Source organism: Zalophus californianus, chromosome 1 (assembly GCF_009762305.2).
Source record: "Zalophus californianus isolate mZalCal1 chromosome 1, mZalCal1.pri.v2, whole genome shotgun sequence".
NCBI lineage: Eukaryota > Metazoa > Chordata > Mammalia > Carnivora > Otariidae > Zalophus > Zalophus californianus.
Window position 1 is genome coordinate 120,146,658 of NC_045595.1, and position 17,778 is coordinate 120,164,435.

At 38.7% G+C, this 17,778-nt stretch overlaps 1 protein-coding gene across 9 annotated transcripts in view; it reads right to left on the reverse strand.

Annotated features, from left to right (window-relative positions):
- WDR49 (WD repeat domain 49) overlaps positions 1–17,778 on the reverse strand; it is a 147,624-nt gene that overhangs the window by 27,202 nt on the left and 102,644 nt on the right. For 8 of the 9 annotated variants that reach the window (XM_027585699.2, XM_027585703.2, XM_027585704.2 and 5 more), the window contains 2 exons: positions 15,625–15,806; positions 282–391 (listed from right to left, as the gene is read on the reverse strand). In XM_027585699.2, the coding sequence (XP_027441500.1) occupies positions 282–391; positions 15,625–15,806 (292 nt within the window). The remainder of the gene's footprint in view (positions 1–281; positions 392–15,624; positions 15,807–17,778) is intronic. The other variant, XM_027585702.2, reaches the window with a different exon arrangement.

A 17,778-nucleotide genomic window follows, 5' to 3' on the forward strand; every position in this document is an offset into this window, starting at 1 on the left:
CGTTCTATGCTAACCCTATTTTGGAAGCTATAATGGGCACTTTACGTGTGTTTTCTGGCTTAGACCTTATACTTCTGCTGTTTATATGCTGTGCAGTCTTGGACAAATCACTGATGTCTCTGAGCCTCACTTTCCTTCTTTGTTAAACAGAGATCACAGGCTCTTACCTTCACATTTATTAAGGAATACCAGCATTCCTGGCACACAGAGTAGCTATTTGTCATATTCATGCCAATCTATAAAATAATACTATAAAACATATGTCAAGAGTGATTACTTACCTGGTGATTTTTGCATAACTTTACCATTGTAAAGGTTATGTGTTTTTTTCCTAAAGATATTTCTTTCCTTATATTTTATACCTAAATTTATGACTTCTGATGGTCTGACACTGGAAGAAAATAATATATGATAAAATAAAATATCAACCACAAATAGGCACTTTCAAGCTTTAAAGACATATCTTACTTTGACAAAAGAAAATAAACAAACAAACAAAAAAACAAAAAAACCCAACCAGACAAACAAAAAGCCCTCTATACTGTGGACCTAATTGATGACATTTGTTTATACTAATGAGGCCATATCTTTGAAGAAATGGCTGCTAGCCAGGTGATGATATATAAAGGTAAGAGCCAGAGAGGCCAAGAGGCTAGTTAAGCAAAGATTCCCATAGCAACTGGAAGGTCAGAGAAAAAATTATGCAGAAGAAAATTTCACAGAAGCACACACTATTTTTGCCCTGGGTATAAATTAAATGGGTTAACTAGTGGTATGTGTCAAAAACTTATCCAGTGTGAGGCCTGGATCTTCACTTATGTTATCCAAAATGCAAAAAAATGTTCAGTTTTTTTGAGGCTTATCATATGAATCTATAGGAAAACTTCAGACTAGCTTGAATCCATGGAAAAAAGTGTTATTAAAACAGAGGGAGTGAAATCATTATATAGTTGTACATAATTCCTGTCAGAAAACAGGAAATGGTCTCAACTATATTTAACGTTCACTGTACAGAACTCTACCTCAACAACGACAAGTTGTGTTGTCCAAAATCATTATTATTCTCTTGGAGGCATCAGGTCAGAAAACACACCCATTTTTCACACAATTACTGGGAGCCCTGGGGCCTGCCCTCTCCCTGCTGCCTCCCTTTCTTGCATCTGTTAGCCCTCCTGCCGATTGCTCTCCCACCCCCTAACTTTTATTCACAGTTCTGCTGCCTCCAGAGTAGCTGGAGAACCTCTAGAGGTTTCCTATACTCTCAGCCCCAATTTCCTGCTCTACACAATGAGATTCTCATTGTGGTTTTAAAGGAGAGGAGATGGATGGTTGTTTGGCTATGTGCCTAACAAAAAACACTATTCAATAAATGTTCATTTCCCTCCTTCCTTTCCCTCTGCTCTATTTGGACTGTATTTCCCAAACTCAAGAGTTTAAAATATCAATACAAGTGAAATTCAGTCAATGTATCTCAAAGTTAATATTGTGTGCTATTTGTATAGCTTTAAATAGCAATTTGTTGATTGCTTTTTTATACATAAATAAACTTTTCATTTTAGAGTTATTTTAGATTGTCAGAAAACTTGTGAAGATAACATAGCACAGAGTTCTGGTATATGCCCTCACCCAGCTGTCCCTATTGTTAACATCTTATATTATTATTTATCACAACTAAGAAGCTAATATTGGTACATGACTATTAACTAAACTCAATATTTTATTAGGATTTCCCTAATTTTTTCCTAATGTCTTTTTTTCTGTCCCAAGAAATCACATTATATTTAGCTTTCTGACTCCTTAGCTTCCTCTGGTCTATGACAGTTTCTCAGACTTTCCTTGTTTTTTATGACTTTGACAGTTTTGAGGAATACTTGTCAGATATTTTTGTAAAATGCCCTTCAATTTGTGTTTATCTGATGTTTTTCTTAGGGTTAGATGGGAGGAAGTCAACGGAGATGAAGTCCTATTCTCATTACATCTTATCAAGGGTACATACTATCAACCTGTCTTATCACTGTTGATGCTAAACTTACCATTGGCCAAGGTTGTGTTTGCCAAGCTTCTGCCCTGTAAAGTTACTTTTCCCTTCCTTTCCATACACTACTGTCTGGAAGCAAATTTCTAAGCACAGCCTATACTTAACGGGGGGATGACAATGGGAGATAAGCTCTATTTCCTCGATTGGGTGAAGTATCTACATAAATTATTTGGAATTACAGATTTTTTTTAAAGTGAATCTTCAGCATCCAAAGACTAAAGCAGGTGGCATTTTTTTCCCCAAAGCACACTGGAATGTCTCTCTCACAATGTGCAATCCCTCATGAATCAGAACATATTATTTAGTCACTATCTGGGCTTGGAAAACCACTGCGATGGCATCCTTAGTCATTTTAAGATAATCTGTAACAATAAGAAGTTGGTGGTGGGTACAGGAAGGGTAAAATGTAGTACAGTTATGCCTTATAGTCGTTAGGTTAATACTGTTTTCCCCCCAGAAAAGTACTATTGTTATAAACTGACATACAAACTGTTGAGGGAGGCCTAGAAATAGGGAGGTCTACCTTTGGACTAGATAACACTAGACCTTTATTTTTCCAAGACACTCTGAACTCTTTCCTGCTTTTAGGCCATTTGCTTCCTGGCTCTCTCAACCAGTGATACTAAAATCACTTTGCTTATCTCCACTTAAGAGTTAAATCCACAAAGGGAAAGGGGTAAGCATAAGATAGGAGAGACTCTCCTGGGAATCACACTAAACTACACTACTGAGATGACTACCAAGGAAGGACAGCCATAGTGACAAAGCTCTCAACTCAGGGCAGTTCTATGAACCACTAGACAGCAGGATCAACTTCATATTCAAAGCCCAACTAATTGCTTCCTTTCCTGTAGCTATTTGACATTTCGGGGAATGGTTACTATGAAAATGCGCACACAACTAGAAAGAGGTGAATACTCTCAAAATTCCAATACTCTTAATGGGCAAAGATAAAAATGCAGAATAATATAATAAAGGGCTTAGAGCCAGAAGAGGGCCTACTATGGGCTCTGGCAAACTTGCCATCAATTCTATGAGAAAGAGAGGCTCTAAATGATCTCTCACCTCTTGGTTCAGGATATAGAAGGGAAGAATGACATGTGACAAGTCTCCAAGTGCCCTACTAGGCATTAAAGGAAAGCAAAGGTGCCTAGAGTAGTGGCTTATACATAGCAGGTACTTGACAAAATGTTTGATCACCTGATCAGAAACCAGTAACTTTTCCATATTGTCACACGATGCTTGTTGGGCAGGCAGTATGGAGTGGTGGCAAAGTGCACTGGCTCTGGAGCCAGAAGGACTGCTTTGGGATCTCTGGTTCACCTCGTGCTGGTGGGTTGACACTGGGCAAATCACTTAACTTTTTTCGGCCTTGCTCTCCTAGTTGTGAGATGGGGATGAAATTGTAACCATTGCCAAAGATTACAGGGACAATTAAATGAGTTAAACACCTAAGGACCTTAGCACAGTGCCTGGAATATGGTAGGAGCTCAGTAAGTATTGCTTACTATCACTTTAAGCAAGAATAAGAAAATATTTTCCACTCAAAGTAGGGAGTTCCATCACCCCCTATGGCCAGCCCTACTACTCTTGGGAACTCTCAGAAGGATGAGACAAAAAATAAGGAGATGTGGTACTTTCAAAAATAATAATTTGCTGTACTAGTATTTTTAAGATTTAAACTTTAAAAATTGAGTAGACTTTCATTTGCTTTCATTTGTTATACATGGGCAAAGGATGATTATTGCCACAGATTGTTGGTAAAAGTAGACTGTCAATCCTTCACGTGTTTTATGTCATATAAGGCCTAATTTAAAATGCGATTTTAATGTTAGTGTATTATTTCTTATAGCTGTCCATAAATTCCTAATTTAATTTCTAACAGATCTCCTGACAGGATAATTAGGTAATCAACAGCATATAAATAATATTAAATATCTATTCCCTCCTAACCATAATAAGGATTTAGAACATTATAATTTCTCATCTCTAAGAAACATCAATTTTAAGTGTGCCTTCTGTCTTATACAACTTACTGAGAAATTAATGGAAATTTCTGTTTCATTTCCCATCTGATTCTTTTATCCTGGTTTCTGATAATTAACCCTTTCCCCACTTTTGAAATGGCAGCCAAAGTGAAAAGTGTCAGATAACAGAAGGTTGAGTAGACTTGCTCTTTGTTGCCCTAGAATAAGAATGAAGATCAGGGCGCCTGGGTGGCTCAGTTGGTTAAGCGACTGCCTTCGGCCCAGGTCATGATCCTGGAGTCCCGGGATCGAGTCCCGCATCGGGCTCCCTGCTCGGCGGGGAGTCTGCTTCTCCCTCTGACTCTCTTCCCTCACATGTGCTCTCTCTCTCTCTCTCTCTCTCTCATTCTCGCTCTCTCAAATAAATAAATAAAATCTTAAAAAAAAAAAGAATGAAGATCAATGAGAGAGAGTTCTACACATGAATAGATCTGACTTAACATTAGAGTCATTCTATAATAAAGACTGGTTCAATAACAAAGAAGACCATATTTAAGATGGTGAGCATCCAATAGGAATTATGGGATGTGGTTCTCTGAAGGATGTGACAGCAATCGGTCAAGTCTAATACCTCTAATACCTCTTTCAAGTTCATTATTAAATTGTTAAAGATTAATAAACATGTGGGGAAAAAAGTTCACTCTCGCAAATAATCAAAATAATCAACTGAAAACAATGATGAAATACCACGGCAACAGTTTTAGGACAATGACAACATCTGTTGTTGGTTCCAAGGCAACCGTTTCTATGCACTGCTGGTAGGGGCACCCACAGGTCTGGGGACAGCAACTTAGCAAGATAAAGGCCTTTGAAACTTTGGAATTGGCAACTCCATTTTGAAGAATTTATGCTGATGATGAATGTGGTTGGGTCTTCTAACATATATGCATGAAGGTGTTCTAAGAAATGTTTTCCCAAATAACATTTGTAAACAGTCTAAATGCTCAAAAAAAGGAAATGGTTACAAAACTCCTAAGTTCCTAGGATGTCATTGCAGATGTGGATGTCTGCGGCCACCCCTGTTAATTCGCACAGAAATGGACTCCCTGTGTATTTTTTGAATGATAAAACAGGTTATAAACTATGTATGCTAGTCTTCATTTTCATAAGATGTACTTTTGTTTATTTGCTTATTTGCCTGGAACTGGAAATGCCTAAGGGTCAGCAACAGTTTTGCAAAAGGTGATTTTTCATCTTTTTCCTTTTTGCTTATTTGTACATCCAAAATTTCTCCTAAAGAACATGTATTTTTTTCACAGTAGAGAAATACTCTAGGAGTAGGAGGAGCAAGATGGCGGAGGAGTAGGAGACCTAAATTTCGTCTGGTCCCAGGAATTCAGCTAGTTAGAGATCAAACCATTCTGAACACCTATGAACTCAACAGGAGATGGAAGAAAAGAAGAGCAGCAACTCTCTGAACAGAAAAGCGACCACTTTCTGGAGGGTAGGACATGCAGAGAAGTGAATCCGAGGCAATATTCAGGAAGATAGATGGCGGGGGTGGGAGCCTCCATCAGCCGCTACTGGCAAGTGATAAAGCAGCAGAGCACAAAATCGGAAATTTATAAGTCGGCTCTGCTGAGGGACGTCACTCCAGTGGCTAAGCGGAGGGTGGAACACTCGCAGAACAGTGTGGTCTAAGCACCCTCAGGGTCACAGAAAGACCGGGGGTGCCTGCATGCAGCAGAGCTCCCAGGTATCAGAGTGCGGAAGCCGGCTGCAGAGACAGAGCTGAGGAGCGGGCTCTCAGCTCCGGGTTGCCATAAACCATGATCCACAGCACAGTCAGGCCACTGCTCCTCCAGCAGGGACCCAAAAAGCGGCAGATCAGGGAGACTCCCCTTCCTTTCCTGAGAGGAGCGGCACGGGAGTGCACCGCAGGGATCTGCTGGGTTTGGAGACTCCATGCACGGTCGTGCACCAGAGAGAGAAATGCTCCGTCACAGGCCGGGTGAGCACAGAGTGCGGCCAGAGACCAGGGAGACGGGAGTGACTGACTGCTTTTCTCTGGGGGCGCACTGAGGAGCGGGGCCCAGAGTTCTCGGCAGTTCCGGGGCGGAGATTGGGAGGCCACCATTTTCACTCTCGTCCTCAAAAGCTGTATGGAAAGCTTGCAGGGAACAAAAGCTCCCGAAAGCAAACCCGAGTGGATTCCTTAGCCCAGACCACGGCAAGGGCAGGGCAATTCCGCCTCCGGCAAAGACATTTGGGAACCACGGCAACAGGCCCCTCCCCCAGAAGATCAGCAAGAACGGCCAGCCAAGACAAAGTTTACTGATCAATGAGAACGGCAGAACTCCAGAGCTAGGGGAATACTGCACATAGAATTCATGGCTTTTTCCCCATGATTCTTTAGTCTTTCAAAGTTAATTTTTTTAACTTTTTTTTTTAATTTTCTTTTTCCCTTTTCAACCAACATGTTATCAATCCCTTTTTTAAAAAATCTTTTTTATTTTTCATTTTTAGAGTCATATTCTATCCCTTCATAGTAGTTAACCTTATTTTTGGTATATATATATAAGTTGTTCTCTCTTTAAAATTTTGGGATACAGCCTCTTCTAACAGACCAAAATATACCCTAAATCTCTAGCATATGGCTTTGTTCTAGTCTCCTGCCTGATCACATTCTCTCCCTTTTCTTTTCCTTTTTTTTTTAAATTCCTCTTCTTTCTTATTTCAACCAACATCTTACCTTATCAATTTCTTTTATAAAATCTTTTATAATTTTCATCTTTATAGTCATATTCCATCCCTTCATTGTATTTACCCTTATTTTTGTACATATATAAGTTTGTCTTTCTTTAAAATTTTGGGAGGCACTTTCTTCTAACAGACCAAAATACGCCCAAAATCTAGTGTGTGGCACTGATATATGCACCAGCCTGATCATATTTGATCATATTCTGTTTTTTTGTTTGTTTGTTTGTTTTTATCTTTTTCTTTTCCTTTTTTCTTTCTTTCCCTTTCTTTTCCCCTGGTTTCAGGTCTCTTCTGATTTGTTTAGTGTATATTTTTCTGGGGTCGTTGTTACTCTGTTAGCATTTTGTTCTCTCATTCATCTATTCTCCTCTGGTCAAAATGACAAGATGGAAAAACTCACCTCAAAAAAAAGAACAAGAGGCAGTACCAACTGCCAGGGACCTAATCAATACGGACATTAGTAAGATGCTGGAAATAGAGTTCAGAATGATGATTTTAAAGATACTCGCTGGGCTTGAAAAAAGCATGGAAGAAATAGAGAAATTCTTTCTGGAGAAATAAAAGAACTAAAATCCAACCAAGTCAAAATCAAAAAGGCTATTAATGAGGTGCAATCAAAAATGGAGGCTCTAACTGCTAGGAAAAATGAGACAGAAGAGAGAATTAGTGATATAGAAGACCAAATGATAGAAAATAAAGAAGCTGAGAAAAAGAGAGATAAACAACTACTGGATCACGAGGGCAGAATTCAAGAGATAACTAATAGCATAAGGCGAAAAAATCTTAGAATAATTGGGATCCCAAAGAAGAAGAAAGAGAGAGAAGGGCAGAAGGTATATTGGAGCAAATTATAGCAGAGAACTTCCCTAATTTGGGGAAGGAAACAGGCATCAAAATCCGGGAGACACAGAAAATCCCCTGCAAAATCAATAAAAATAGGTCAACACCCCGACAGCTAATAGTAAGACTTACGAGTCTCAGAGACAGAGAGAAAATCCTGAAAGCAGTTCAAGAGAAGAGATCTGTAACCTACAATGGTAGAAACATTAGATTGACAACAGACCTATCCAGAGACCTGGCAGGCCAGAAAGAATTGGCATGATATCTTCAGAGCACTAAATGAGAAAAATATGCAACCCAGAATACTATATCCAGCTAGGCTGTCATTGAAAATAGAAGGAGAGATAAAAAGCTTCCAGGACAAACAAAAACTAAAGGAATTTGCAAACATGAAACCAATCCTACAAGAAATACTGAAAGGGGTCCTCTAAGCAAAGAGAGAGCCTAAAAGTAATATAGACCAGAAAGTAACACGGACAATATACAGTAACAGTCACCTTACAGGCAATACAATGGCACTAAATTCATATCTTTCAGTAGTTACTCTGAATGTAAATGAGCTAAATGCCCCAATCAAAAGACACAGTGTATCAGATTGGATAAAAAAACAAGACCCATCGATATGCTATCTGCAAGAGACTCATTTTAGACCCAAAGACACCCCCAGATTGAAAGTGAGGGGGTGGAAAACTATTTACCATGCCAATGGACACCAAAAGAAAGCTGCAGTGGCAATCCTTATATCAGACAAATTAGATTTTAAACCAAAGACTATAATAAGAGATGAGGAAGGATACATATCCTACTTAAAGGGTCTATCCAACAAGAAGATCTAACAGTTGTAAATATCTATGCCCCTAACATGGGAGCAGCCAGTTATATCAGGCAACTAATAACAAAAGCAAAGAAACACATTGACAACAATACAATAATAGGTGGACTTTAACACCCCCCTCACTGAAATGGAGAGATCATCTAAGCAAAAGATCAACAAGGAAATAAAGACCTTAAATGGCACACTGGACCAAATGGACTTCACAGATAGATTCAGAACATTCCATCCCAAAGCAACAAAATACACATTCTTCTCGAGTGCCTATGGAACATTCTCCAGAATAGATCACATCCTAGGTCACAAATCAGGTCTCAACCAGTACCAAAAGATTGGGATCATTCCCTGCATATTTTCAGACCACAATGCTTTGAAACTAGAACTCAATCACAAGAGGAAAGTCAGAAAGAAGAACTCAAATACATGGAGGCTAAAGAGCATCCTACTAAAGAATGAATGGGCCAACCAGAAAATTAAAGAAGAATTTTAAAAATTCATGGAAACAAATAAAAACACAACTGTTCAAAATCTTTGGGATGCAGCAAAGGTGGTCCTAAGGGAAAGTATATAGCAATACAAGACTTTCTCAAGAAACAAGAAAGGTCTCAAATACACAACCTAACCCTACACCTAACAGAGCTGGAGAAAGAACAGCAATTAAAGCCTAAATGCAGCAGGAGAAGAGAAATAATAAAGATCAGAGCAGAGGGCGCCTGGGTGGCTCAGTCGTTAAGCGTCTGCCTTCGGCTCAGGTCATGATCCCAGGGTCCTGGAATCAAGTCCCACATCGGGTTCCCTGCTCGGTGGGAAGCCTGCTTCTCCCTCTGACCCTCTCCCCTGCTTGTGTTCCTGCTCTCGCTGTCTCTCTCTCTTTGTCAAATAAATAAATAAAATCTTTAAAAAAAAAAAAGATCAGAGCAGAAATCAATGAAATAGAAACCAAAAGAACATTAGAACAGATCAACAAAACTAGGAGCTGGTTCTTTGAAAGAATTAACAAGATTGATAACCCCCTGGCCAGGCTTATCAAAAAGAAAAGAGAAATGACCCAAATAAATAAAATCATGAATGAAAGAGGAGAGATTCACAACCAACATCAAAGAAATACAAACAATTATAAGAACATATTATGAGCAACTCTATGCCAGCAAATTAGACAATCTGGAAGAAATGGATGCATTCCTAGAGATGTATCAACTACCAAAACTGAACCAGGAAGAAATAGAAAACCTGAACAGACCTATAACCACTAAGGAAATTGAAGCAGTCATCAAAAATCTCCCAACAAAAGCCCAGGGCCAGATGGCTTCCCAGGGGAATTCTACCAAACATTTAAAGAAGAATTAATACCTGTTCTTCTGAAACTGTTCCAAAAAAATAAAAATGGAAGGAAAACTTCCAAACTCATTTTATGAGGCCACCATTACCTTGATCCCCAAACCAGAAAAAGACCCCATCAAAAAGGAGAATTACAGACCAATATTCTTGATGAACATGGATGCAAAAATTCTCACCAAAATACTAACCAATAGGATACAACAGTATATTAAAAGGATTATTTACCATGACCAAGTGGGATTTATCCCTGGGCTGCAAGGTTGGTTCAACATCCACAAATCAATCAATGTGATACAATACATTAATAAAAGAAAGAACAAGAACCATATGATCCTCTCAATAGATGCAGAAAAAGCATTTGACAAAGTACAGCATCCTTTCTTCATCAAAACTCTTCAGAGGGTAGGCATAGAGGGTACATACCTTAATATCATAAAAGCCATCTATGAAAAGCCCACAGCGAGTATCATTCTCAAAGGGGAAAAACTGAGAGCTTTCCCCCTAAGGTCAGGAACACGGCAGGGATGTCCACTATCACCACTGCTATTCAACACAGTATTAGAAGTCCTAGCCACAGCAATCAGAAAACAAAAAGAAATAAAAGGCATCCAAATTGGCAAAGAAGAAGTCAAACTCTCACTCTTTGCAGATGATATGATACTTTATGTGGAAAACCCAAAAGACTCCACCCCAAAACTGCTAGAACTCATACAGGAATTCAGTAAAGTGGCAGGATATAAAATCAATGTACAGAAATCAGTGGCATTCCTATACACCACCAAGACAGAAGAAAGAAATTAAGGAGTCAATCCCATTTACAAGTGCACCCAAAACCATAAGATACCTAGGAATAAGTCTAACCAAAGAGGCAAAGAATCTGTACTCAGAAAACTATAGAATACTCATGAAAGAAATTGAGGAAGACACAAAGAAATGGAAAAATGTTCCATGCTCATGGATTAGAAGATCTAATATCGTGAAGATATCAATGCTACCTAGAGCAACCTACACATTCAATGCAATCCCTATCAAAATAACACCGACTTTTTTCAATGAAATGGAGCAAATAATCCTAAAATTTGTATGGAACCAGAAAAGACCCTGAATAGCCAGAGGAATGTTGAAAAAGAAAAGCAAAGCTGGCGGCATCACAATTCCGGACTTCAAGCTCTATTACAAAGCTGTCATCATCAAGACAGTATGGTACTGGCACAAAAACAGACACATAGATCAGTGGAACAGAATAGAGAGCCCAGAAATGGACCCTCAACTCTATGGTCAACTAATCTTTGACAAAGCAGGAAAGAATGTCCAATGGAAAAAAGTCTCTTCAATGAATGGTGTTGGGAAAATTGGACAGCCACATGCAGAAGAATGAAACTGGACCATTTCCTTACACCACACACAAAAATAGATTCAAAATGGTTGAAAGACCTAAATGTGAGACAGGAGTCCATCAAAATCCTAAAGGAGAACACAGGCAGCAACCTCTTTGACCTCAGCCGCAGCAACTTCTTCCTAGAAACATTGCCAAAGGCAAGGGAAGCAAGGGCAAAAATGAACTATTGGGACTTCATCAAGATAAAAAGCTTTTGCACAGCAAAAGAAACAGTCAACAAAACCAAAAGACAACTGACAGAATGGGAGAAGATATTTGCAAATGACATATCAGATAAAGGGCTAGTACCCAAAATCTATAAAGAACTTATCAAACTCAACACCCAAAGAACAAATAATCCAATCAAGAGATGGGCAGAAGACATGAACAGACATTTTTCTAAAGAAGACATCCAAATGGCCAACAGACACATGAAAAAGTGCTCAACATCGCTCGGCATCAGGGAAATCCAAATCAAAACCTCAATGAGATACCACCTCACACCAGTCAGAATGGCTAAAATTAACAAGTCAGGAAACGACAGATGTTGGTGGGGATGTGGAGAAAGGGGAACCCTCCTACACTGTTGGTGGGAATGGAAGCTGGTGCAACCACTCTGGAAAACAGTGTGGAGGTTCCTCAAAAAGTTGAAAATAGAGCTACCCTATGACCCAGCAATTGCACTACTGGGTATTTACCCGAAAGATACAAAGGTAGGGATCCGAAGGGGTATGTGCACCCCAATGTTTATAGCAGCAATGTCCACAATAGCCAAACTATGGAAAGAGCCAAGATGTCCATCGACAGATGAATGGATAAAGAAGATGTGGTATACACACACACACACACACACACACACACACACACACACACACACACACACACACACTAGAATATTATGCAGCCATCAAAAGGAATGAAATCTTGCCATTTGCAATGACGTGGATAGAAATGGAGGGTATTATGCTGAGCAAAATAAGTCAATCAGAGAAAGACATGTATCGTATGATCTCACTGATACGGGGAATTCTTAATCTCAGGAATCAAACTGAGTGTTGCTGGAGTGGTGGGGGGTGGGAGGGATGGTTTGGCTGGGTGATAGACATTGGGGAGGGTATGTGCTATGGTGAGTGCTGTGAATTGTGTAAGACTGTTGAATCACAGACCTGTACCTCTGAAACAATAATACATTATATATTAAAAAAAATACTCAAGTTATATTGTCTGAGTTACTCATTTTATCTATTTTCTAGATAGAATAATTTCGTGTGAGTCCAGAAATCAAACATTGCTATAAATGAAGAAAAATGCATGTCCACTGTTTTTTTACCTGTTTTTACCTATTTTACCTACCTATTTTACTCTTTCATTTATTTCTCACTTTTTTTTCACTTTTGCTGAATATAAGGAAGGAAAAAATCCATTTCTCTGTATCAATTGTTAACGTAGCATTAGGACTTTCTATTACCCTCGTAAATTCTATATTCGTCTTCATCTCCCCAAGACTTAAATTGAAAATGACATTTTACCACCTACCCACTTCTCACACGTAATATTACAATACCTTAAGCACTACGGAAACCTGTTATTTATGTATAAGCCACAAGATAATATATGCCAAGATTTTTATCCTGGAGAGAGGATCTTAGGAGTTAAGATGAGAATGTAGCTTTAAAGCATCTGATTTTTCCCTTTATTTTTCCTGCATCTTCCACTTTGTTGGCTTTTCCTTTTTGCATCTCCATCTTCCTTACTGTTTTGCCTCCGTCTGAACATACCCCCACCTGCACACAGACTCACCAGCTGTGCTTTTCTCTCTTTAGTTCCCTTAAATTCTTTCATGTATTTTTAAAAATACTTTTGCAAATGGACCAGAACTGGCATGATTCCCTCCTTGTATTTACTAATCTGATTAGGAATAGAGCATGTCCTTGAGAATAATATTCTCTTAAGGAGAAAATCATCAGTAGCCTCCTCAGTATTGGATGGAGGCCACAGAGGACATTTTTCAGCTAACAATTACATTGCACTGGTATGTTTTCCACAGAGGATCTCTGGTCGTGTTCCTGAGAAAAGTGAAGGATGTACCTACCAAGCCAATTCTGAGGATATATTTTTCGTCTTTTTCTTTCAATTAGTTCAATAATTCCAAAGTGGCATTATTCTGTACTATCTGCTTACCATAAAGTCCTAAAATTATTTCAATCCAGTCATCTGAATTAGATAAAACAGAAATTTTAAAGATCACAGGCATTTTTTGATGTATTGTTGTTTGAAAAGATGCAGTGTAATAGAGGAAACTTTGCTTCTTACTGCTGGAAATTTCACAGGAAAACTGATTTAAAAAAAAGAATAATTGAGTGTGTCATTAAGGAACAGGAAATTAGTATAGAAGCTGAAATACTTTTAAACAAGAATGTGTGATGATACTTGCCTTCACTCTGCTAGGAGTACGACAGGAAGAGAAACAATGCTTTCTCTGTGTTACCCTGGGTAACTGTAGTTCCTCATCTATAAAATTGAGTGGGGTGGCTGGGTGGGAGCCTTTTATCATGTCTAAAATCTTTCCATTCCCAGCATTCTATTATTGTACAGGATTGGTCATGCTATATTTCTAAATTGAAAAGATCCTTCTGTCTGAAAGTAAAATGCCACTTGACATTTCAGCAAGCTATAATTCAAGGAAATGGAAGAACAAATACCAAAGTGTAATTTAGTGTAACAGGATGTTTAAAGGGGGATTTTTTTCTTCTATCTCCCTGTCAGCAAAGGTCCAAAAAGTCTGAAAGCAAAATAATTCATTAATTAAGAGGCAAAATGTATTCTGAAAATTCTGAGTAAGGTGCTAGATTCCATGTAAAGGACAAGGAGATAGCTCTACAACCAACCTGCTGACACCCAGGTCGACCAGCACTCTAGGATATAAACAGACCGAAGATGGGATAAGAGAGGAGAGAGTTGTAGGTACGCATTGAGTCCCACTGCCCTGGGAGAGGAAGGAAGCTTCCCCTTCAGTTCTAGCTTCCGCTCACATGGAAGAGTCAGAATTTAGTTTATGGCCTCATTAGAGGGACAGAATGGAGCAACCATTAGGGGGACAGAATGGATCCATGAGTCATCAATACCTGCAAAAGTCAATAGGCAAAAAGCTGTGACTGGAGCTACCATGTGAGTAGGGAAAGAAGGGGCAACTAGGCAACAGTTGGTGTGGTAAGAATGTGTGAGCCTCCTATGGGCCAAGCCGAAGTGGACTCAGGAGGGGAGGCCTGCCATTGTGAGGGACTGTAACAGAAAAACACTGGATGTGTATTACCAAAGGTAATCCCAGTTAGCAGGGTTGAGCCACAAGAGATTGGCCAAAGCGTGCCTTAATTTGGAAATGGGCAACTCAGAGGTCCCTGAGTGTAGTCATCAAAGGACCTTCCACCAAACCTCCTTAATGTAAACCATGCACTTTAGCTAATAATAAAGTATCAATATTGGTGCATAAACTGTAACAGATACACCAAACTAATGTGAGACACTGTGTGGGATGGGAATAGGGTGTGTACTTTCCGTGTTCTTCCTGTGCAATTTTTCTATAAAGCCCAAAAGTAACATTATGCACATGGTAAATTTTTTTCACTTGTATAGAAGAAAATACAATGAATAAAATCATCCTCTCAAAAAAATATGTGTTGAGTATGAAAGATGAAATTATGTGAGGGGTGCCTGGGCAGCCCAATCAGGTAAATGTAGGACTCTTGATTTCAGCCTGGTTCATGATCTCAGGGTCCTGGGACTGAGCCAGGTGGGGCTCTGTGCTCAGTGCAGAGTCAGCTTGTCCCTCCCCTATACCCCACCCCCAACTTGTGCACTCTCTCTCAAATAAATAAATAAATAAATAAATAAATAAGATCTTTTAAAAAATTATGAGAGCATGTGTTAACGAAAAGAAATAACTAAAACTGTCTGGCATTAGAGAGTAAGAGGAATAGAAGAATGGGATCTAGCAGAGTGGGGTAAAGAGAAGAAAGGGCTTCATTTACAGTGAAGAAAAGGTGAGAAGAGTTCAAAGGAGAGTCATGTCTATTATTCAAACTTAAGTCTTTGAACTTTTGTCATATAAACCCCTGTGCACCTTACCAAAACCAGGAGTAAATCTGACATACATTTTGAGGTAGATACATACATACATACATATATACATATAGTATATTGTTTTTGAGGAAAGGGGATAATTTGCACAATTAGGTTGATGATGGAGCAGAAACAGAAGACTAGAAGATCCTGAATAGAAATCAAGAATTCAATGGAGGCAAGAAATTGAACTAGATACAATGACCCTGGGAATATAAATTCTCCCTCCACCACACACACCCTTGAAATAGTCCCTGCGTGTTCAATGGAGCACATGAGGAAGTATGGGCCAATCTTGTTAGGTCTTATCTTGACTCCAGTTGGCATCCAGGTAACACTTAAAATTACTTACTTGAATGTGGTATCATCTTTGTTTTTCTTATCAAGTAGAGAATGTTCTGGTAGGTCTAACCATGATTCCTTCTTAGAAAGTAAAGGAATTTCCCTTATGCTTTCTTCTTGAATGTCACTTTTCATTAAGTTAGTATCTCTTTTAGGAAGGGAAAACCAGTTTTCAGTTTGCCAATGCTTTGCCTGAAAAGAGAGACTTATTTTATTTTTATGACATTTATTTTCTTTGAACATTTATGTGCTACACTACTAACTGAAGTCCTGGGTACACACACAGAAATAAATGAAACATGGTTCTTCAAAGACCTTATAGTTTTATGAGGGAGATGAGACATATATATGTAACTTTAATAAAGGTAGAAAGTAGTAAATGTCATAAGAAACACAGATTCTCTGAAAAGATAATAAACTACAAAAAATTGATATTCCCACTTTAAAATCTGGAATAGTAAGATATATATTTACTAAAAACAAAGCTTTTGCTTAAAAATTAGCAGTTAATTTTTCATACAACTACTTTCTTTGCCTATAACTTCCTAGGAAAGTCTCAAAAAACAATCAACTCATTGAGCATTTTTCACTGAAAATATGTGTGGTACATAATAGTTTTCACAAAACTTGGCTACAACTCTTAATATCTAGCAGAAATTCTCATTGACATTTTATTTTATATTTGAAATACAGAACCAATGTCTTTGTCTTATGTCAATTCCCATCATGTACACAGGAATGGAGGAGGAAATACAGCCTGTGTGATATGAGGGAGTTAGGCATCCCTAGGACATCTGACTGGCCTACAAACTGTTAATCTTGTCAGAAGGGACTACAGAGGAAAATGCCTACAGGAGCTGGGAAGATCGAGTCAATGAATGAATCGAGCCTCCTATAAGGTGATAAATAGCAAATGAAGTTCAGCCCCAGCGTTCACTGGCAATAGGGAAAGGTGGGGACTGCGGTGAATTAGAAAGAACCCATTTTACAGTTACTCTCAGGGACTGATGTGTTATTTTTCAAGAGAAGCAGGAAATCTGGATCTTATGTGAAATCATTAATGTTTAAATATAGGCAACTAAGTCAAATTTTAAACACTGGGTGAATAAGCACAACCCACAACACAGGCCCCCACAGGACCAGGAGGAGAGGTGCCAGTGTCCACTCTGCCCAATGCGACAGTGGTTAGTGTATAAAGAGGGGCACTGAACATATGCATGCGTCACTAATTTCCTTTGATAGCACAATCATCTGATAGTTTCCTGGGACAAGGCTATCTCCATGGATAAATCATCTCCACCCCCATTTTTCCAACTCCAGAAATAGACATACCACACTCTAACTTTTAAAAAATCTAACTTGGAAACCAACCTCAGATCCATAGCTATGTTATAAAAATTATTTATACTTATTTAAAAAATAACTTCCTTCATGAAATATATTGAATCACATGGCACTACAGTATTTTAAATACTTTCATCAGACTGCATGTGGTTAGAAAATTAAGTCTTAATGTAGGAAATTAAAATACATTATTGCTTTTCCTCCTGTTTTTATAACTGCCAGACGAGAATTAATTCAACTAAAGAACAAATACAACATTCAAATGTAAGGCAAAACTCATGACACTGTACACATCAAGTTTGTTCAGCAAAAATTGTTCTGATCTGAATTATGTTTACTAATTGGGTCTCTTCTCCTTCTTACCTATGTATTACCATCTGCCTTCCATAACCTTCTGTTCTTTCTCTAAATGAGTGTCTCTTCTTACACACCATGAGAAGGACATTCACTGCTGCTATTTTCCAGTATCTACTAACTTATTCTCGTCCCTTCCCCCTCCTCTCTCTTCCCCTAAGCCCAACCCCACCCCCTGGGACCAGCAGCACCTATATTCAAGACAGCTTGATCAAAGTGAGTCCTCGAGGGGAAAAAAGAAAAAAAAAAAAAACTCAAGCAGAAAAAACTAGAAAACCCAGCTGTCCCCAGTTGCCCAGCCTTTGCTTTCTAAGACTTCCCCAGCTATGGGGGCCCTTTCTCCTGTCTTGAACATAAGGGGAAAAACCAAACTATTTTCACACAGGCTTTTTGAGGCTAAAATCTTTCAAAATACAAAGACTTTACAAAATAGCTAGGGACAAATATCAAAGGCATAAAAATGAAC